At 35.2% G+C, this 22,582-nt stretch overlaps 1 protein-coding gene across 1 annotated transcript in view; it reads left to right on the top strand.

Annotated features, from left to right (window-relative positions):
• The first annotated feature begins 946 nt into the window (after positions 1-946).
• The window catches only part of ZFPM2 (zinc finger protein, FOG family member 2), a 246,160-nt gene continuing 224,524 nt past the window's right edge, over positions 947-22,582 (top strand). Inside the window, exons 1-3 of the mRNA XM_034070325.1 lie at positions 947-968; positions 1,725-1,919; positions 16,833-16,934. Of these exons, the coding sequence (XP_033926216.1) occupies positions 947-968; positions 1,725-1,919; positions 16,833-16,934 (319 nt within the window). The remainder of the gene's footprint in view (positions 969-1,724; positions 1,920-16,832; positions 16,935-22,582) is intronic.

Raw genomic sequence — 22,582 nt, 5'->3', positions numbered from 1 at the left:
GCAGGCTACTACTTTGTTCTCTGTTCCATACAGTGTGATACCCACTCTTCATTCTTTGTGCATATGCAGTTGCTGGATTTTTTCCCAACATGTCTAGAAGGTGCAATTAACAGTAATGGATACTTTGATAGTGAGGATCTTTATTTCTTCAGCTATAATAATAGCCTCTTATTTTAGGAGATATATTATTGAATGACAGCTAGTCATTGCGCTGGTTGGTGGGTGTGTGTCCGCAAAAGCAGGTTCATTTGGTCAGATTCTCATCTGGCACAAATAGTCCTGTTTCCATGTAAGAGAGTAGGTTATATTAATTTATGGAATCCCAGCTGGGAATCATAATCAATTTCAATAAAAAGTAACCATCATTTTCCTCTGAAGCAAGAATTACACAACTTTGCATAGAATGAATTTTGCTGTTTTAATAAATGTAGGTAGTCACTGGTTCATAATGAATTATATAAAATTAGAGTGTAGTCAATATTTGATTTCCTTTAAAAGTGTATCCTTTTTCATGAAATGCAACAGAATCATTTACGTATTGTATCTCAGCATGATAGATTATATAGGAATAGTGTATTTAATACTGGAAAACTATCATATAAATACAAATTACATTTTTTTTCATTAGCTATCTAGCTTTCATTTCAAGGAAGAAATACTCAGTCAATTATAAATGAGGGTGTGCTTTCATTGGAGAGTGAAATATGTAATTTTTTTCAAGCCTCAGCCATGTATAATGAAATCTCTCTTTTGAAATCCAGTCTTAAGATGGATTTTTGAAACATACTGACATTTAATAAAATCTTAGTTAAATTAAAATATGTTCAGTTATTTCAAATCTCTATTTAAATCTAAGGTAATTTTCTACATCCTGTACAGGAGATGTCTTTAGCAAATAGTTACTATTAACCAGTGATTGTTAAGTGATAAGAAAGAAGAAGTTTTAATGTTTGAGTACATTCCAGTTGGTAACGTGAATGTTCTGTACTAGATCTGTCAGACACTGGCTCTTCAAGAGGATCTGTAGCAGTGATACTGTCTAGGTTACTAGAAGAAGGATCGAAGACACCAGGCTGCCATTTCAAATTCAGACTCATGTCCTGCTTCTGTAACTGGCTTATGTTTCTACAGCCCTTGGCTAGTAGTTTACCATGATGGTTGTTTGGCCTCTGTGAAATAAAGTGATAGTCTGTCCAAGTCTTGTCCATTGACTAGGAGTCGATTAAATGGTCTAGCAAATGGGTGATCATGGATACCATCAGGTTCTGGCTGAAGCAAAATAGCAGAATAAGCTGAAGTTTATACTGTCAATATCTTTGTAATAATTCACTGTTGTTGGTGCTGTTAACTTGACAAATGAAGCTTGTAAAGGGAACGTATTAAGTGCTGTAATTCAGCATCAAAAACAATGACTAATAAACAAGAGAAGGCTCTTTACTCTTTACTGAGGTTTACAAATTTAGCTTTGATTTCTATTGTTAAAACTGTTTATTTAATACTGGAGCCTGATGAATAATTAAAAAAACCCATGTATTACTAACACACTATTAATAATACTTTGCATATTCTGATTTGAAGTCATCAGGAAAACAGCCAATTTCAATTTCCATAAAATGTTACTTGTCTAATTCCAATAAATGCTGAGCACAGCTGTGGAAGGAAAAACTAGCGAAAGACCTCCAGTTATAAGTTCACTAAGGCTGTGTTTCCCATTGTCCTGTTAGATGGTTTTGCCACAGTGTTCCTGATTCTTTTTAAAGGGCCGCTTGAGGATGCCATTGAGGACGAAGAAGAAGAGTGCCTGTCTGAGGAAAATGATACTGTCTCAAAAGAAGACTTTCCATTGGAGGAAAGCTTTTCTGCAGAGTTTGAGCCTGAAAATCTGAACTGTGAAGAAGTGGAATACTTTTGTAATAAAGGTAATCATTGTAGCCCACCTCTTGAGGAAATACTGGCCATATTCTGCCCAACTGGTCAAAAAGGGTTTTTTTTGTTGTTGTTGTTTGAAATGTACAAAAAGTCCTGTTAATACAGTACCTTAAAAATAGGGAAAAGTCACTTGTGAAGTCTGGCAGGGGGTAAATATTTAAATATGATGGAAAATGTACTTTTCAGGGAGGTGAATCGTCTTGCCTTTAATGTTTTCCTCCAAGAATGTTATTTTCTATATATTTAACTGTAGGAAACAGGCCTCAGAAGTCAATTATTATCAGAACCAAAGCCAGCAATGCAGCCTGTCTGTTCATTGCTTCTTTGCCTAGGAAGCATTGCTTGAAAGCCAGATTGCGTCTGTAGATTCTAGTGTTAAAATAGAGCTTATTATGGAGCTTGTTTTGCGTCGTAGAAAAGTAGTGATTTGTGAAAAGATAACTTTTAAAGTTGCAGGTGCCTTTTTGATGCATTTGTTACTTGCAAATTATTGAAGGTAGAGGTATTTTAGCGTAACCTGCACCAGTTCATTCTTACCTGATGTTCAGTCTGCAAGGTTGTGCTGTTTCCCATTCAACTGACGGAAAGTGCACTGTTGTACTGTTATTTAGAACATTTATTTAATTTTCTGCCAAATTTTTCTGCTTGATTGCTTTATTGTTTGTCTTCTACAGGTAAGGATGCCTATCAAATAGCTGGAGTTATTTTGGTGATGTTCTTCTGTTAGTCCACAACCCCCTCAGGCATTTGGATACTGATGATTTCTCTGTCTGTCCTTTCCTAGATATTGACATACATTTTCTCATTATAGCTTGATACGGTCCTGTTTTTTTGTATTATTTTCATCTGTCTTTGAGAAAGTAGAATAAATCTGAAGAGTCAAATGTTATGACTACAGAATGTTAGTCTTTCCTAGAGTCTTTAGTCATCAGTGGAGATGGCATAAAAATGTATTTTCTACATGTCCTTTAAGTAGCTTGCAAACTTTTGAAAATATAATTTACTTTTTGTTCTACAGGTTCTTGATACTTAGTATCCTAAGAGATCAAAGTCAGTCTAGTCAACAGCTTAGGGTTTAGCTGCTACAAATCTTGCTGTGAAGGGAGACCAGATTACGAATAGAAATGCTTTACAAATGGGGAGTTAAGTGTTATTATAACTGTACTGTAAACTTATACTTCAGTCACTGTGCATTTACTTGTTCATGTGCCTCTCAGATATAATTTTCCTTAGCTGAGAGAAAGTACCATTCCTGTTACTGGCATTACTAAATAATTGCTTAAACCACTATTTTCATACTTATACTGGCATCTCTTGAGTTCCTTCTGTCAGCAGTGGAAGACTATGCAGCAGTGTTAGTTCATATCAGCTGCATATAGTCATTTCTCTGTACTTCTTACTGCATTTCTAGGGTACATGAATGGCAATACTACTGTTTTGGGTAAAATCCAAAAAAATACATTTGTGTTTGTTTATTTATAGCAATCAATATTGCAAATTCATGTTGAATTTGAGGACATCTTGGCACTTTCCTTGAATGGACACCTCTTTCAGAAAAAAAAACGTGAACCCACTGAATATTGTATTAATCAAGATCAGGAAATTAAATGGGAATACATTTAAATCTGAATCTTGATTATCATATGTCATATTAAGGACATCTGCTGATTCTTGAAGCTGAATACCTTTGACTCCCAAGCAGTATTTTTTTCCAAGTGTGTCGTAGTTATAAAAAAATCTTGACTCCATCCACTGCAACTGCTGCAGAAGAAAAGTTGAAAAGGAAATTTCTGAGGATGAAGGGGCCCATAAAACCCTAATCTACTTCCAGCCGAGGCAGTGTGACAGAAAGTCCCACTTTGAAGTAACTTGAGACTATCCCTGCAGAAAGGTGGAGTGGGAGACTAGATATGTTTTTATCATACTAGATATATTGGTTTTTATTATTGTCTCATCTTCTGTTGGATGTCCTTCATGTGTGTCCCCATGTTCTTCAGTGTCACATCTTATGTGTACTACATGTAGTACATGAGGTCATGTATGGTTTTTCTGAGTATTGAACCGAAGAAGACAAAACTTATCTGGAAAGCAAATAATTGTTTTTTTGCCCTTTCTTAGTGAAAGGGTTTGTGCCTGTATTGTATAGTAAATACTAAAAGTGAGAATGATTATAATGATTTTTTCATGAATCTGTTAATCATTCATAACCTGGGTTTTTTTTTTCCTTTGTATTGCTTTGGTATTGAAATTATAAGACGGTATGAGAAATAAGCTGGTTTTCAAAAAAGATACTTTTTCTTTATACATTATGAATGAAAACTTGAAAATGATATGTGTACCAAATAGGTTAGAGAGCAAATAAATGCATTCTAATTTCTGTTTTGAGGGCCTGACTTTCTGATTTTTGCTTTGGTCTTTGACAGTATTGGCAACCTGTAAACCGCAGATATCTTCAAAGGAGGGAAAAAATAAATATACATCTGCATTTTCTCATGTGACAGGTTTCTCTTTCCCAGAAAATATCAGAATTGGCACAGAAGTCCTTTATGCCATCTCTGCATTCTCTTGCTAGCATGGACCCTTGAAGGTTCTAGAATGTAAGGGGATTTTACTGGATATAAATCTTCATCTATCCTGGCTCCCTATTTCCCTCTCTGGAGTTTCTTCTTATATGATCTAGGACAAGAGAGCAAGTGAGTAGTGGGGCAACTGTTAGGGACAAGTTGTTTGTGAAGCTTCATACTTCCCCAGCTGTGTAAATCCAAGCATCATCTAAAACCAGAGGCTTTTAACTATCCAAACTAGGCACTGACGGCAAAAATTTACTGAACTCACCATTCAGATAAATGAAAGTAGAGGACTTAAAGGTTCACAACTTGATAACTTTGGCTTTTTGACTGAAGAGATTTTCTAGTCAAGCTGTGTCTGATCATCCTATAAGCAGGGAGCAGTCTCTTCTGTCTAAATTGCAAACAGCTAACCTTTATAAAGCCATAGTTGTCATTCCCACCTTATTAATTTTGGTTTGTGAGATTGATTCAGCAGAATAGTTGCCAGAATTAGAAGGTGAAGGCAAAAGCCTCTGAAAAGTGTGAAACAAATTAATCACATTGATTGAGCTACATGTCATTTTACATCTTCTCTGTTTTCAGAACTATGACTTTTGGCTATTATTTTCACTTCTCCTTTTACTCATTAATGGCTCTTATGACAAGGAATCTGGAAAATTCCACCTCCCCCTCAGGTCTGCAATACCACAAAACCAGTATTAACATTGCTACATGTGAATAATTATTCCTGTGTAGCCTTCAGTTACACTCAAATTTGAAGAAGTGAACAGTGTTTAAACATGTAAATATTAAAAGCAAAAATGGAAATTAGAAACCTAGTATTTATCAGGGATCAGTTTAAGCCTGTAACTTTGAATTTTAACCTTTGGGTGAAGTTTCCCATCCAAGAAGGAATATTTTAGAAGAGCCTCAGAATAGCTGGCAGTTAGAAGTTCGATTTGTTTGCAATTTTGACAATGAGGTTAGGGAAAAGGGAATATTTTAGAAAAAGCAATGATAATAAGTCATAGTGTTCTTCCACTATAAAGCTGCACTAGTCTCAGTCCTTGGGGAAGAAATGAAAACTTTGGTAGGATGTAGCCTTGATGATAATGCATTGCATTTTGTTGGTTTGTGGATAGTATTTGCAGATTAACTTTTATAGGAAAGAATAAGAAAATGAGGTGGTGCTAACAGAGACATGAAAAGTGAGCTGGGGGATGATGGGGCTAATAAAAGTAGAAAAGTGGTTACAAAAAGGGACATAAGCAGCAGAACAGTACAAAAGCCACAGAGTTGGAGACGATGGATGAAAAGCAAAGTATGGAGTCAAGTTCTCTTGAACATGAACTGTGGCTGTAAAGTAGTTTATAATTTACTTTTTAGTCTCTGATTGCTGGCATCCTGCCTACATACTTTCAGGAAAAAATAAAAAAAAGTACTCTCATCCGTTACTTGGAAAGTTTGCCATACTCATAGGGCAGTGGCACCTCTCCTCTCTGTAAAAAGCTGGGAAGATAGGAGCCTTGTCCACTTCAGAAGGGTGGGATCTGGCTAAACAAATTACAGTTCCTTGTGACCTTCGTAGCAGACGTGTTCGATGAGGGATTAACTTTCAAAGGAAAAGTTACCTTGAACAATGACAGAGATCACTTCAGATTAGTAGATAGTGAAGTAGCTGTGTTCAGAGAAGGAAAGAGGTAATGGAAGAAGATGAAGGAAGGACTCAAGAGAGAAAATGTGAGACTGTTTCCAGAAGAAAGAGGCAAATGGATGAATGTACATATCTGACAATTAAAGACCTATCCGTTTCTTGCTGCCATGCTTATGAGGACAATTTTTGTTGAAATACCTGTTCTTCTATTGTAGCTTTCCATTGTTGCTCCATCATATGGCTGCGTTGGCACCAGCCCTCAGTGGAAGCATATTCAGGGGCTCTAACACTGCTGGTGACAGATTGGAAAGCAAATGGCTTCTGTTTCCTTCTGTTAATTCTGCTTCAGTTGGTGACATAGGAAGATATAGGGGGGATACATAGGGTGGGATGAAGATTGTTTCATGATGCAGTGCTTTTAGGATCTATAATACAAAGTGCTATGGATGCCTGTAGCAAATCAGTGTTGATGCATGGTTACAGTTCACAATACATTGCTTATCTTTATTTGTGGGGGAAGACAGAGTTGAGGGGAATCCAGTGCTGTCTGAAACTTGTACACAGTTCTAAGCAAGAGGAGACATTGGGGAATATTTAGGCTTCTGCATACTTAGTGTATACCTGCCGCTGTATTCCTGTATTGTGCTTAGGCAGAAGTGGATGAGCTCAGAACCTGATCCAGGTTTTCTGCTCCTGTATTTTGCCAGTAGCTTGCCAGACCAGCTTAGGAATGGAATTTTTTATATTAAACCATATGACCTGATTGTGCAGCCAGCCTTGAGATTCAGGGAAACAGCTGCAGTGTGATTCTCCATATAAGAAAAAGCATATACAAAGCTAAGTTCTACGGTGCATTAATCTTTCCTTTCATACTTCATGTGCAAAGCTATCGTGCTACCATCTGTAATACCAGACAAACTCTTAAAACCCTGAAAATTATTTCTGTCTGTCCTGTTTTCCTCTGTGACTTTGGGTGTGTATGCCTATGTTTATGTATGTAAATATCCTTCACTTCTTTCATGTCAGGCATATAATGGCTAACGATATGCTTGCTATTTTCTTTTTTGGGATCAGAAAGTAGAGTTATTCCTTTCTCCCCTGCTCCCCTTCCCCTGCCCTTTTTTTAAAAAAAAAAGAAAACAAACCAGAAGCCTTTTAATCAATAACGTTTCTTTCATTTTCAGTAATGGATTTCATGACAAATTTTTACTTCTTTTGCTATAGCAAGTGGAAGTAGGATCAGCATAAGGCAGCTATACCATAATCACTTTGAGCTCAATAAGGAGATCTTTACAGGGAACTTTGTTCTTATTTCTTAACGGGATTAAGAAGCTCAGCTCTTTAAATTCTTGCATATAACACTGACATTTTCAGGGTGTGTTTTGACCAGGGAGTTCAAAGAGAAGGAATAAAAAAGAAAAGCCAATATGACTTTGTTTTTTACCTTGCTGGAGGAGCTGTTTGTGCAAATCGCCTATAAGCTTATTGACCTGAATCTTTGACTCCTTGTTTTCTCTGGATTTGGCTGGAGTGTAGACACTGATAGAGCACTGATAGAGGTGATTGCACAGCCCTCGGCTTTAGTTGGCACCAGACACCCCCACCTCCTTGTGCCTGACATTATCTTTCCCTGGCAATACTTCTGTTCTCTTGGAGCATGTTCCTTTTTTATTTGTTATTATTATTAGTAGTAGTAGTAGTTTGATTTTGTTTCTTTTTAAATTTATCTTAATTCATTGTATTTTATTTATGTAGACTTTCCAAGTAAAGGACATATTAATTCCTTTCAGTAATTGGAGACAGAAGGCATGTATGTGTACTGATGTATTTTCATTTCCTAGGATAACAAGAATCTGACTAAGAACTCACAGTGCTACTCCTTTGAAAAATACAATAGTTACCTCTTTTGTTGCATGTTTTTGAACCTGTGTTGAAATCTTATGTCCCCAGAATGAGGGTTCCTATGCATTCATCTATATCCCATTCAGCTGAAACAGTTGAATACTGTGCATCTTCCATAGTTTTTGTCAGATGCTGAATATGGGCAAAGAAAGGAAGGGGGTTCTCTGATAATAGCCTTTGAGTGATGATGAGTCAGAATTAGACTGGATCCTGGCAGGATGAAAAGAGACCTTTTGCTTCTGAATATCAGAATCTGCCTCGTGCTTTACCTTTCATGCTTTCTCAATTTACTCTTACTGGAGGCCAGAGGACTACCTGTTTTCTTGCTAGGAGATATTTGAAAATGCTGGAGTGAGTTTTCTGACCATTCACTTGAAAGCATGGAAAGGCTTCAAGGATAACAAATGCAAGATTGCCTATCCTGTACTCTTTTCTATGTACTGCTAACCCATGTGGAAACCCAGCAAGCTATATTTTCAGTCCAACTGAAATCTATCAACTTTAGTGGGATAAAAGCTTGACCTGAGTTTGACAAGCATACTCTTCTTCTAAAAAGAAATTTGCCATCAGACAGAAAATTGTATCACAAAAAAGAAACAAGCAAGCCAGGTTTCAAGAAGTATATACATAGATCCAAATAGAAAACATTATTTTAACTGTATAGAATTATGAAGTGAGAGGAACACTTAAATAGCTTACTCAACTTTAAGCAGTTTATCAAAGCAACTTCAGCCTTTTCAGTCAGCACATTTTGGTTTTCTTATGGACAATGAAATTGTGAATTCTATCACAGCTATCAGGAAAGGGATTATTTGGTTAAAACAAATAGAGCAATGTCCTCTTTCTAGAAGGTCACAAAAATTGAACTTGGACTGACTTAAAATTGAGCTTAAATTTGACAGGATATAAATTGCAAGTTAGTAAGGGTAATCTTTAAAATATGAAATGCACAAATAGCAGATTTCAGCACATGTTCTTAGTTCATGTGTACTATACAGCTGTTACTAATTTCATTTATAAAGATGTCCATTTTGTGGTTTTGTCTGATTTGGTGTTCTTGACACAGAAATTCCAAATACTGTTGTAGAGTTCTGAGATGTTCCCTGAAAAATTGTTGTCAACCTATGTCCAAAAAGCAGAGTTGCTCACTGGCTGTATCCTGTATAAGGCATCAGTGGGGTTGTTTGCAGTAATTTGCCTCTCTTAGGAACAGAAAAAATAAATGAAGCAAGTGACGAATTTATGATGTTGGATAAGTATTGATAGGATACATATTATTGCTGAATAGATTCTTGCGGATAAGAAAAAAAGAAGCATTTATTTATGAGTTCTAAGTGTTTTTCTTGGGTTTGGCTCTCAGAAGTCTAGACTGTTTTTGAAATAACATATAATACAGCGTGTCTTTGGAAACATAACTCCAGCAATAGGGGGTTGGCTGCTTCTGATACTGAAGCACTGGGACTGTTGATTATTTTAAATAAAAGCATCAAACTATTTACAAGGTAAATTAAAATTTCACTTTGTGAAAACAGATACATATTGATATTTGTTATCTAGCAGTGGGTGGAAATCACAAGGAAAAAGGATGTCTATATGATAACAATTCCAGCTGTATATAATAAAATGAGATTTTCTTGGTTGAATGTTGATTTCTGGCAGTATTTCTGCAGTGGGAAAACAACAGAATTGTTATTTAATTAAGTATAAATATCAACTTGCAGAAGAGTCTTCAAACTTAAGAGTTTAAAACTTACTAGAGCGTCTCTGAAGTCATCTCTGTTCTGCTGCAAGGTGTTTTAGCATCTCATGGCTTGTTTATTTCCATTGGAATTTTTGAAAATCATACTAAGTAACAGACTTCGTTTGGGTATCTAAATATCTTTAAAAATGTGCTTCTGCTGCTTTTCTAATCAAGTGCTTAGAACTATGTAAGTTTGAACCCCAGGCTGGTACTTGAATATGTCTAATGAGTTCTTGTAATTAAAATTTTAAGGGGGAAAGATTGAAAAGGCCCAAGATGTTTTTAGGGTTTGGGTTTTTGTTGTTGGGTTTTTTTCCCTTTAAAGCTATAGAAACTTTTGGGTAGCCAGTGTATCTGAATGATACTCATTTGTAGTACTTGTGCCACAAGATTCTCTCCCTAAAAATTAGGATAAATATAAAACTCACTAATAGAAAGAAAGTCTGAATACAATTTAGAGAATATTTTCACTGTTCTGCAAGAAATACATGTGAACCAGTGATCCTTGTCTTGAAAGACTTCAAAAGCAAACAGTGCGATAATGAGAATGTATCAAACACTTAGAGAAAGAGGAAGGCCAGATGCAGTCTAGATGAAGAGACTGCACAGCAGTGTATTATCCCAGGAGAAAAATGTCATAGACAAAATGGTTAGAAATAATTGACACTGTTTTTTAATGTGACCACTGTGCTGAAATGTCATTGTGTCAAGATGTCATTTTGTTAAACAAAGTGGTGATTTTAATATGAGCTAAAATAGTTTCCATACTGTTATTTTGTACAGTTAACAGCTTGCACACATGTAGGTACTCAGTGATACATGGATATTCATAGACCTTTCATAAATGTTAGGATATGAGACAGTGCATTATTTCTGACATTTGCTGGATAAATAATTTTAAGAGTGCTTAGAGCAACTAGAAACATACAGTTATTTCAAATGAGATTTATCCCAGGAGAAATTATGATTGTTAATCAGCATGACAGAAAACAATAATTGCTTGCAAAGAAGGAAAGTATTGAGATAATTAATGTAATCTGATATAAAATGCAGTGGATTAACATGTACGAGTGTTGATTTCTTACAGGTACCCTAGTAAATCAGTCATCTGAGGGCCAAATTTTGCTCAAACTTACTGTATTGGTAGAGGGGTGCCTCAGTTGACTCTGGTGGGCTTCTCTGGAATTACTGTAGATATACATCAGATGAAGTGATAACAGAGTCTGGTAGTGATAGCATCAGATTTCTGCCTCTCTGACTTTCTGTTCTTGCAAGGCTTGCAGAATAAATCCTTTTGAATGGCGCTATAGCAACTGTAGTTGTTTAGCTTGTCCACACACCAGAAGCCAAATATGGCAATGTACAGAAACATCCCTCCTAATTTATTTAGTATTTTTATTCTCAGAGTTTTATTTCCATGCCAAAAGCATATTTAAAGATGTTTTCCCCATTATTTGCATGTATTTTATAAACAGAATGTTTTATGTCTGCTGAAGACTTGCTATTAAAATTAGAGATTTCTGCTTGTTAAATATATGCATAGAACCTTTAAAAAGGGTAATTCACAAGGACAGTTAAGTTCTGTTAGATGTCATTGGTATTCTTAAGCATAGTGTGTGCTGCCAAAAGGTAAGTTACGTTGAATGAATTAAGTACATTGCATTTGTATTCTAAGTTGTATATGGTTAATTTAAAAATTATGAGTGTTGCTTCTGAGGAGAGGTTCCTGGCAGTGATTTTTAGCTTACAGTGTGTTTCTTAGGATTCGAGAGCAAGATAAACTAGCAGTGTGTGTAAGCTGTGTTACTGGTCATAGGCATTGTGAGAAAGCAAATAACAAAGGACTATTTTTGAATGTTAACTTGCAGCTTCTGAAGCTCTGGCCTCTAGTTTGTACATGCAGTCTCACAATCTTTCTTTGGTTAAATCTGGAATTTGGAAAACCACTGTTTGTTGTGACAGAAAGCAGGAAAGGGCCCCAGCAAAGCCTGCTCCTTCACGGCCAGTTATACTGGCCTGTTCAACGTACGTAAGGTTATGTTCTTATTGAATTAAAATCTACAGTGTGTGACTCCCCACGTCTGCCTGTTTTCTCTTTTGGCAGTACAAAATACTACAGGCTTTGTAACAATTTATTTCTGAATTGATTTATTATAATTGAGAAGTGATGTTTCACACTGAACAGCTGTATTAGGATGTTAACAATTTACGTTTACATTTATGCTGCCAGGAAGAATGAACACAAACTGAATTTCAAACTTCTAATGTTCTCTCACTGTAATAGAAGCTGCCATGTGCTGTTTGTGACTGGTACAGTCCTTCACCCAAAGCTATTTTGTCTGATGATAAAACCATGAGTGTATGAAGCTTGCACATTTTTCATCTCTTTTATGACCTTATCTTTCGTGAGCGGCTTCTGTGAAGGTATCCTAACTATAGGAGCACCTGGCAAACATATATGATATCTATGCTGTGATAAGCAGTTGTGAACAAGAAAGTAGATCTGTCAGTTCTGAACTGTTCATTGTTAAAAATACTTTGTTGATTTAGCTGATTGCAAAATACATTATAGAGTGACTAACAGCTGCTATAACATTCCCAGTAAGAAAGTTCAATAGTTACATTGTATGAGACTTTCTGTAAGAGCCTAATACTGATAGGAGCAACATGGATTAAAACAGCAGGGTTGAGAAGAACTGCTAACCCATGTGCTTCTTTAAAATACAACTACTTGTGGTACAAGCTGATTAAGTACAAATTGGGAAGTCTTTAATTTGTTAAAAAGATTAAAGAAAAAATTACTTGTTAATATTCAAGTCTCTTTTCCTCCTTGTCAGTGTTGTCAGAGATGTTGGAGTTCTTCCTCTCATGTTTCTGGTAATATGTCTCTTTATAGTCTTCAGATTCTCTGGCCAAACTGTACCACCCTGAATTGCAGAACTTAAGAATACTTGCTTGCATCTATTGCATGAACACTAGGATATGAAAAACAACGTAGAAGAATGTTAAACTGTTTTTGAAGAGCAACAGATACAGTTAATGCTGGTCAGAAATAGTAAGGTCAAGATGAAAATTCTGTTCATATTATCTTATTGAAGCTGTTTGAACAAGATTTTTTTTTCTCTTAGTTAAGCAGTATTTTGTGTACTCAGCACTTCGTTGTAAGGCAGAGATTTGTTTCACCTAACTTTAGCTGTCTAAAGATAGGTTCCTAGTCCAAGTTGCATGTCTCAGAGGATGATTCATTTCAACTACCTCAGACACTAAGAGGTCTCTTGTATCTTCGGCATCCTCAAATAGGATGAGTCATTGAGGAGGTTTCTCTCTTCTGTATCTATAGGAGTACATACATAAGAAGTCTGGACTAACTTAACTTTTAGGCATCTAATCTTAGAAGAGATGAATTCTGCCCAAAGTGTAGCTTTAATGCCAAATATAGAGAAATAACAGAAAGTCCAGTAGGCTTGACTCATGAGTAAATATACTATATGATATTTCAGATTCTTGCTCATAAGAGTTTTTTTTTCATGCAGTGATGTTCTTTTACAGGAAAGAATTCACTTACCGATTTTAGTTGCCAGAAGGAAAAGCCTAAATAGAAGCAGATTTTGCTTCATTTTAGAGTGTATATGATTGCCAGTACTTCTATACCATTCTTTGGTGTTGATGGTAAAAAGTTATTTCTCATTTAATTTGAATGCAAAATGTAATTTAGCAGCAAAATGAAGAAACAAACATGAGAAAAAATGAAAACAATGGGTTTAGAAATGAATAAGTAGTTGCAAAGTGAGTGGTGTATAAGGCAAAAAGCACTTGGTTTGACTTGGAAGAAAGAAAGAAAATAATGTCCTGGATCCTATTAAATGTCTACACCTGTAAATTGGAGAAAAATGTAATCAGTTTCAAAATAAATATAAAAAATACTATTATTGAGAATGGAAAATAGTGAATGAACTAAAAGAATAAACAATGGAAAGAAAATAAATTCTGTAAGGAAATTTGTGTACCACAGCAAAAGTTGTACTAAACTAATGTTACTGCTAAAGTAGTATCAAGTAAGACCAAAGAAAAGGAAAAAAACATGTGTTTTGTTATCAGCTCCTGTGCTAAGCCTCCTTAGCCTCCTGTGGCTTCTTGAAGTTGCAGTGTCTTCAGCACCAAATGGATTGACTTAGTTGTCCATTTCCATTTGACCTTGATGCTCAGCTGAACCTGGGATACACTAGCTTCACTGATGGATTCTGAAGTCCACAGTACTGTTTGCTGGTTTCACTATCAGGTTGCTTCAGTAGGAAGGGAGAGTAGTGTGGGGAACAGGAGAAATCAGTGTTGTGATATTGCCAGTGTGTAATGTGTGGACTTGATAGTTGATGAATAATAGAAAATAGAAAATATCAATGAAAATAATTAAAATTACTTCTAGATGCAAACCAGAGTTTTTCCTAATGTAAATTCTACACATTTTGTTGCACTTTATTTGCATGGGTCATGCATTAATTCATGACAAGTTGATTATGAAAAACATTGTAATACCATACATCATGAAACACTGACAAAAGCAAGTTAATATAAAATTAAGCCATCTGTTAATGTACATTTTCAGGTCTTTCTTCATCTCTCAAGTACTGAATTAGGGTTTGCTGTAGATTATATACCTTAGCTATAATTCTGTCTTTTTCCCCTTCAGCCCAATCTTTTCACGTAAGTTTCTCCTCCTCTCAGTTCTGATAGTTTTGTTTGCTTTATATTTTGGTTGGTTGCATTCATTGAAATAAAGCTCAAATTTGCATGTGAACACCAGATATGTATGTATTATAACCTGGAAAAACTTTTATATTTTGGAGATAAATTTTCCATGCTTGGGCTCTATCTAGAATTATTACTACTTCTAATTTTTGCTGGTTTTTTTGTTGAGCTATTGTTTATAGTCGAAAGAAAACACTTTCTTTTGTACAAAAATTCCATGCAAAGAACATTTTAAGAGCTTTATGGTAACTATGCAGTTTGAGTGAGAAACTCAGAATTGCCCTTACTGTGAAATGCTTTCCAACATTTTGGAGAAAACTGGACTTAATCTTGCCAGCTTTGAACCTTGGAAAGCTGTCCTTGGTGTCTCTGCAATAAAGAGCAATTTGTTGCAGCTGTAAATTGCTGTGAAGGTAAAAGTATCTGATAGGTTCTTCAGTCCACCCAAAAAAAGTGGGGTTGTTTGGTTAAAACAGAGTAGTTGATTAAAAACAAGTAACTGCTAAAATGATTTACAAGAAACTTAAGGGGTAGCTTTTTCAACATGTGAGGATTTAGAACTGTCTTCTGAAGTGTAACTTCAGATTGAACAGAAGCATGTGAACTTCAAATGCCTAGGTAAAATTATAGTGTCTTTAACACAAAAGCTATACTAGATATTTGTGTTGTGTTTTAGCTTTAAGTGCCTGTACACTAGGCTATATTTTTAGTACTACACATACACTGAACTATTTTTTTGTTGCTGAAGTCTGGAGTGAGTATAGTATTGTGTTTGTGTGAGAAATAGTTACCAGGCTCTTATACTTAGAAAAAAACCCTGTTTATTTTATGAATGAAAGGAAGAATGTGTTATTACAAGCCAATACATGTGCACATGAAGTTAATACTTTATAGTGTTTGTATATAATCATGTACTTGAAAACTCTGGGTCGCAATCTTATCTGGTATATAAATATAGCTCCAGTGATAACGTATGGGGATCTGGCATGGTTTGTTTTAATCACATTTCTTTACCTATGTTGCTAATAAAAGCTTTTGTTATCGAGGGGGGGAAAAATACAAGTTAGTGCTTAATTGGTCTGCTTTTAGCTTCTTCTTGCTCTCCTATTGTCAAATCAACAAACAGTCTAATTTTCAAATTCTAAAATACACCGAATCTGTTTTTTAGTGCTACCACAGTTTTTTGAACAGTTTGCTTCAAGACTGCTGAAAAAGTTAAAATAGTAATTCAGTCCTATTTGAGTGATGTAGATAATAGTGTAGATTTTTCTTTTTTTCATTCTTCATAGTGTCTTTCTATGCAACAGTTTCTTGGATTGATTAGAATATAAATAGAATAAAAAAGTACAAATGCAGCAAAGTACTGGTCTGGATAAGCCTCAGAGATGTCATTTAGCACATTACTGTGGCCAGATAATTTTGTGTTAATACCTGGACCCCTGAGCCCGTCACCTTCAATGTAATTTTTCATAGTGATTATTTCATACTATTTTTGCATGGAGCTTGCATAGACTCTTTGTTTAACTGAAATAACTGCACTTTCAACAAGGAGTTCTTCAAATAGAAATTGAATGGTCATCTCTACAAATGTAACCTTATCATAATTTTCCATGTGTCCTATATACAGACTTGTAGTGGATAGTTACTGAATGCAGACAGATGTGCTCAGGTAATCTGGATGGTGAAAATTCTGAAATTCATCAGAAATTTTGCATTTCTTTAGATAAAGTTTGATAGGGAGAAAATGATCATAGGGACCTGCTGGTACATTATGACCTTTAAGGGCAAATTCCTTCAATGCTGAAATACCAAAGTGTAGCTCTCCAGTAGTGGCCTGAAAAGCCAGATTGTTTAGTGCATCATATTTTTGTACTGTGTCATTAATACACAATGTATAAATTAAGTGTAAATACAGAAAAACACATAGCTGAAAGCATTTGTTCCTGGGGTGTAACAAGCTGATTTCTTTCTCTCATTTGTGCATACAAACTTAATGACTTTCTGTGCATTGGTTTACAGAATTAGGTGCAAGTCGTGATTCTTTTTTTTAAACATACAGAGTAAACACTGGTTTCCAAGATTTGTCTTTCCACAGAACTGAAAGGATTGGATGCTCAGGGCTTGTTTGGATCACTGGGAACTCATAGATGTTTACATGTCAAATATACTTTTTTTCATTTTCTCTCTGTTTATAGACATGCATATGTTTTGACTTATGCATGTAAGCAGTTGTTCGGGTATTATGGGATCTCTGCCTAAAAGTCACTGTTGAAATATGTCAGTACTATGTTTCTCTGATTGTTTTTTTCAGGCAATGAAGAAAGCATCCAGGAGGCAGCAGAATCTGATGGTGATGCACGGTCAGAGAAACCAGGCCAGCTTGCTGTGGAGAATGAAGATTGGGATGGGCCAGGTAGGAAAAAACAGCTGAAAGCCAACAAAATTTCTGAAACTAATTTCCAATATTTTCTAATATTTCTATTTTAGTAGGTGTCTTATGATTTGGATTCAATTTTGATGGACTGTTTATTTTAAGAACCTTCAGAGTCTGAGATATTGATTGATAAGCACTAAGATTAAGTTCTTGAGTAAAACAATGGTTTGGGCTCTACCATTTTGTAAATTGTTCAACATAAAATGTCTTAACATACATGCTTGATATAAAGGAAAATATTGCTGCTTAGAATTTTAGGATTGAAATTTATCAGTAAGTTCTCATTTTCATGGTTGTATTAAAGGACAAGCTTTTCTGCTCTTTTTTCTGAAGCCAGAACACCAACCTGTGTCTTTTCTCAAGGTTTGTGCCTACATTTAGCAGCATGTTGAGCTTAACATACAGGCATGGTATTTCATGACATTTTCAAGGACTTTGTTTACTTGTTTTAGCCTGATAGAAATAATTTAGCACACCTGGTCAGTGATTTCAGTTGAAAGAAAAAATCCTAGTGTTAAATGAAGTGTTAGCCCTTCACATTAAACAGTAATTCACAGTAATGTTAATCTATGATGCACTGTGAAGATGGTGCAAGTGTGACATTGCTAAGGTACAAGATGTGGTGGTAGCATGGTAATTCTTTCAAAGTGTCTGTTCAATGTAAATATGTAAAACCTCTGTAGTACCATAAAAGCACACCTAAGGCAAAGGGGTAAGTTATGTTTCTCTTAGGCAATTCTGGAACTCAGTGCACTGTTTTCATGGGAAAACTAAAATGGGCCTTAAAGATCCATTATATTGACTACATTTTAATGGTGCTTTTGGAAAACATGCATCTGAAGCCAAACATCCTCTCAGGCTAGCTGTATCTCTTATAGATATTTTCCCTAAGAAGGATGAACACATCAGAATAGTATTCCAGAAATGTTTTTTCAATAATTTATAATGCAAAAATAATATTTAATAAAAAAAATCCCATATTTCAATCACATTTTCAGCCTTGCTTGATTTTTCAAATTACTCTATGCTCTTCATGAAGAGAAGAACAAAACTAATGGTAATTTTCTGAAACCAGTAGCTGGAAAATAAAAGGCAAAAAAAAATGAAGACCTTGTATATCTAATTATTGTTATGCAATTTAAAATGTTTTTAATGGTAATACACAATTTATATTCTGTATAAAGCACTATGGTGTTATATGAAAACCAGATTTAGTATTATAATACACTACAGTGCATTTAAAATAATACAATAAATATATTTGGATGCAGCAGAATGGCCTTTTTCAGCTTCACAGTGCACTTCAATGACTAACATGATTTGTTTTTAATTTTGTAATAAATAAATATCTGAAATCAGTAATTTTTTTGTTACTTTTTTTTTGTTTTAGTATATTTCAACATACTGCCTTATACAAAAGTTTCAGAGGTCTTTCATGATGTGTGGAATAAAAATAATAATTTTTATTTTGTTGCGGAAAAAAATCAGTTAAACAGATATGCGTGTTTCTCGTAATATTTATTGGTAGCTTTGACATGGGATAAGTTGGTTATCAATGCTGAATGTGAGAAAAATTCCTTTTGACTTCAGAAAAAAACTGATCATCACCAACATGAATTAAGCAGCTCTTTTTTATTTAAATACTGGTTCTTTACAAGGCTCTAACATGTATGAAAAAACGAATGGGTGCATACCACATGCTATACTCTCCATCATGCATGCTTTCTGAAATGAACTTGGTTATTTACTGATACAGAAAAAGGAACAGTCAAAAGAAGATAATTTTTGACAATGAAGTACGAAGATAACTTTTCTCAGATCTTTCGTGGGAGAAAACATTAAATATTTTGCTTATTTAAGAACATATTTTCGTACAGCACAAACAGAACTATTAAAAACTTATCTTCAGCAATTTTACCAACTTGTAGTAAAGGTGCTACCTCAAATAGCAGATGACCATACATTCTTTGTTATCTAGTCTGTCTGTGGTCTACTTACTGAGATGGAGCTTCCTCAGAAATCCAACAACTCTGCTATGCATGATACAAGTCAGTTGACAGTGTGAACTGTGATGACTCAAGGATTCATATAAAATGTAGAGGTGTTTTGTTATTTTAATTTTCTTCTTTTTTACTTTTTTCAGAACTAAAGTAGCATACTATTGTTTTCAGAGCCAGTACTTGCCAGGCACTGACATTCTGTAAGTTATTCATTAGCAACAACTTACGGATGAGTCAAAATTAAGCTTCTGGCATTAATTAGGGTTTTTATTTAGTTTGAAAATTTGCATTGTTAAATGGCTTGCATGCATTCCCAAGCCTTTGTAATTAGAATATTTTTATGAAGAAAAACGTAATGTTAAATGTGCTGTAGCTTCAAAGAATTTCTGCTGAAGCAATCTTAAAAATCACAGTCTTGTGACCTTCACTGACCAACAAGGAGTTGCAGAGATAATGCCTACTTTCTGTAGTCTGTTTGAATGTTACCTGAATGTTTTTTAAGATGGCCTCAGTTTTCACTGGTTTTGTCCTCATTTTTTAAAAATTCTTTTTGATGAGAAAACTTACTCTGAAATAATGGAAACTGAAGTCAATAGACTATATATGAACACACAGTATTGATTCTTTTTCTGTTATAACCGACAGCAAAAGTCTAAGGAATAGAGTCTGCAAAGCAGATGACTGACCATGACAATTGCTTGCAACTAAAATGCAATAAATATATTAATATACTGTATATTACTTCTAGGAATACTGTATCATTTGGATGCATTTGTAATGCATAAATTCTAGCAGTCCTTCATATAAGCAACTCCCAATTTTTATTTCTCTGGTAACTGTGTATTCAGGCTGTGTTATGAATGATAACTTCTCTGTCCTCTTCTAAATTCCGTGCTATTATTGCATAGTCAGCGAATAAAAGACATCCCATACCTATACTGTGAGTAGTACGTAAGGGAAAGGTCCTTCACTGTAGCAGATGGGACACAGTTTTTAGTCCTGACTAATTCAAAAGATTTTCAAAACCCACTCCACCATCGTGTGGTGGTGATAAGTCAGCTCGTTTGACTCTCTTCCCACATTGATCTGGTAATTCATGAGTGTTTCATCTGTCAGTGAAATTGTACCTGCCTTTCAAGACAGAGAAACAATAACTGTGTTTGCAGTTGGGGAGCTGTGTATAGCACATTTACAAAAATGAAATTGATGCTACTCAGAAAATCTTGATCCTAAGGAGGAATTGGACCTCTGTCTTCTTAATTTACATGCAGCATACTGTCAACTAGATTATTCTTCTTCTTGTTTTCACAGTTGTAGAGAATCACAGCTTTCTTGCAGAACACACTGATTTTGTGAGTTGGATGGTCTTGAAAGTCAGTCTTAGAAGTTCTTTTGAAATGTATCTGAATTTTTCTTAGAAAGTGAGAAAATGTGATTTGTCCACATACCCCCAAAAAAAAAATTAAAAAAAAGTGGAAATAAGACCTAGAACTCTTGTCATCAGTTTGTGGTAATTCTTTATGTATTGTTGACATTCATCTCCACATAAAGTGAAAGTCTCCCATGTGTAAAATTCTGCCTTCAGTAAATCAACAGAACTTCTGCTATTGATAATAGCAAAGCAGGATGAAGTCACAATTCATGTTAGATCTCAGAAGACTTATCATAACTCGAATACTCTGATATATATCAGAGAACAGTTGAAAAAAAATACTAAGGATTGTTATATATTGCACAGTATAGTTTCTTGTAATTGCTGTGACAGGTTGGTGTTTTTCTTGTGTATCAGAAAGTTTAAGAACAATCGTAAACAGAAAATTAAATAGTGCTTTAAAATAGTGATATATTCAGTTATGCTGCTATTAATGATTAATAAAAGAGAGAGAGACACAGCCTTTCATGTGAATTCTGGTATATTGCTTTAGCAAGATGTGGATCAGAAAGGATCTAGCAAACATTTGACATACAAGGTTTGTATTTTTACCTGCTATAAAAGATAGTTTGTAAAGCTTTTCTGAATAGATTTCCTGTAACCATTCATAAGAATCACTGTAAATATGTATTGATTGTTGGGGTTTACTGTGCATTATTTAGTAGTACATAAACAGTTTGGGTTACAAAGAAAAGCTCTTTAATATAGATTGGAATGGTTGGTAGACCACTGCAAGATAGAAACAGACATTAACGATAGTCTTTTTGTTTTTCCTCTTTTTACTTCTTTTTCTTTTTTCTTTTTTTTTTTGTTTTTCTTTCTTTTTAAACCAGTCCTAAGAGGACTTGGAGATTAGTGTCCTGATTTTGTTTCTTTTTTGATTGAGGAAATGTGGTAGATATAAGATCTTGGAAATGCTATTTGATGTAAATTAACAAAAATCCATGAAACATAGTTAACTATAGATATAGTCTGACAGTAAGAATATTGTGAAGAAGCAGAGGAAATCATAGAATGACTGTGTGTTACTCTGACAGTGAATCGGTATTATCTCTGCTATCAGATAATGCAGTTATCATTAATTTTCACATTTGCATTTCAATCTTTGGAAGGAAATGACTCTTGCCGGATGAAGATAAGAGCTCTGTACCACTATAATGAACCATCATTTTATCCCAATGCTTTGTATCCATATGAAAATGAGGCTGGGTGGTGGTGTAGTATGTGAGGAGCGGGTGGGGGGGTCATAGCAACATTATAACAAAGTGTCAAAAATCGCTATATACTTTTGGAGCCCTTTATGAGACAAGAGCCAGTCTAAATAAATCTTCTGTAGTGAAGTGGATATTGGATTAAAAGCAGAGAGCCAGACTCCCATACCGTGGGCTGGGAGGGGACACTGGGGGAGCAGGGGAGGATTTCTGTGCATCTTGATCTGTTTTCCATAACTAGTTTGAAACTAGGAGGAGGTCATGTAGGTACAGAATGGCAAAAGTAAGGACATAACAGCCATCCAGTTAACCCGTGCACTGCACTTCTTGCTTTAACACTCGAATACTTTAAAGGTAGGTGAAGTGAAAGCTTCCTACTGTCTTCATGGTTTGGATTCTGCTACTTCAGCTGTTTGAAGAGAGTACCACACCTGTGTATTAAATACAGGATTTCCAGTAATTTTCAGTCTTGCATGTTGAACTGATCCAAGTCTTCAAAGGCTGTAGTGTTCTCAGTCCTTTTCCATGCATAGCCCATATTTACGTCATTTACCTGAAACTTGATCTGCAGAACTCTGCAAGGCATCGCTCCATTTTAGGTCTGACTGACTAAAACTGTTGTTCCCCAAATACTCTTGCACTATATTCTACTTCTTTGACATTTATGGTGCAGTTAGTACCTGTGACTTACAGATTTCATCCATGCATTGCTGGGACTCATTGCCGAATGTGTCCTAAAAGCATGAATTCTTGAGGTTCAGTGATGCCCCCCTTTTTTTTTCTTTTGTAAGAAAATCTGAGATTCTTGTCTAATCAAATAATTGTACAAACTTATGTTTAAATATGTGATATTTTAAAAGTCATTCTTAGTGTATAACGTGGGACTGTTTATAGCAGCACCAGGATATCCATCTTGCCCTGGCCAGCTGGGCCTGATCAATTGTTCCGCTGACTGTAGCAGCCGCTTCCTGCTGCAGACCTTTC

The sequence above is a fragment of the Melopsittacus undulatus genome, chromosome 1, assembly GCF_012275295.1.
Source record: "Melopsittacus undulatus isolate bMelUnd1 chromosome 1, bMelUnd1.mat.Z, whole genome shotgun sequence".
In the NCBI taxonomy this organism is placed as follows: Eukaryota; Metazoa; Chordata; class Aves; order Psittaciformes; family Psittaculidae; genus Melopsittacus; species Melopsittacus undulatus.
The sequence above is the reverse complement of the archived record's forward strand: the minus strand, read 5'-3'. Positions and strand labels throughout refer to the sequence as shown.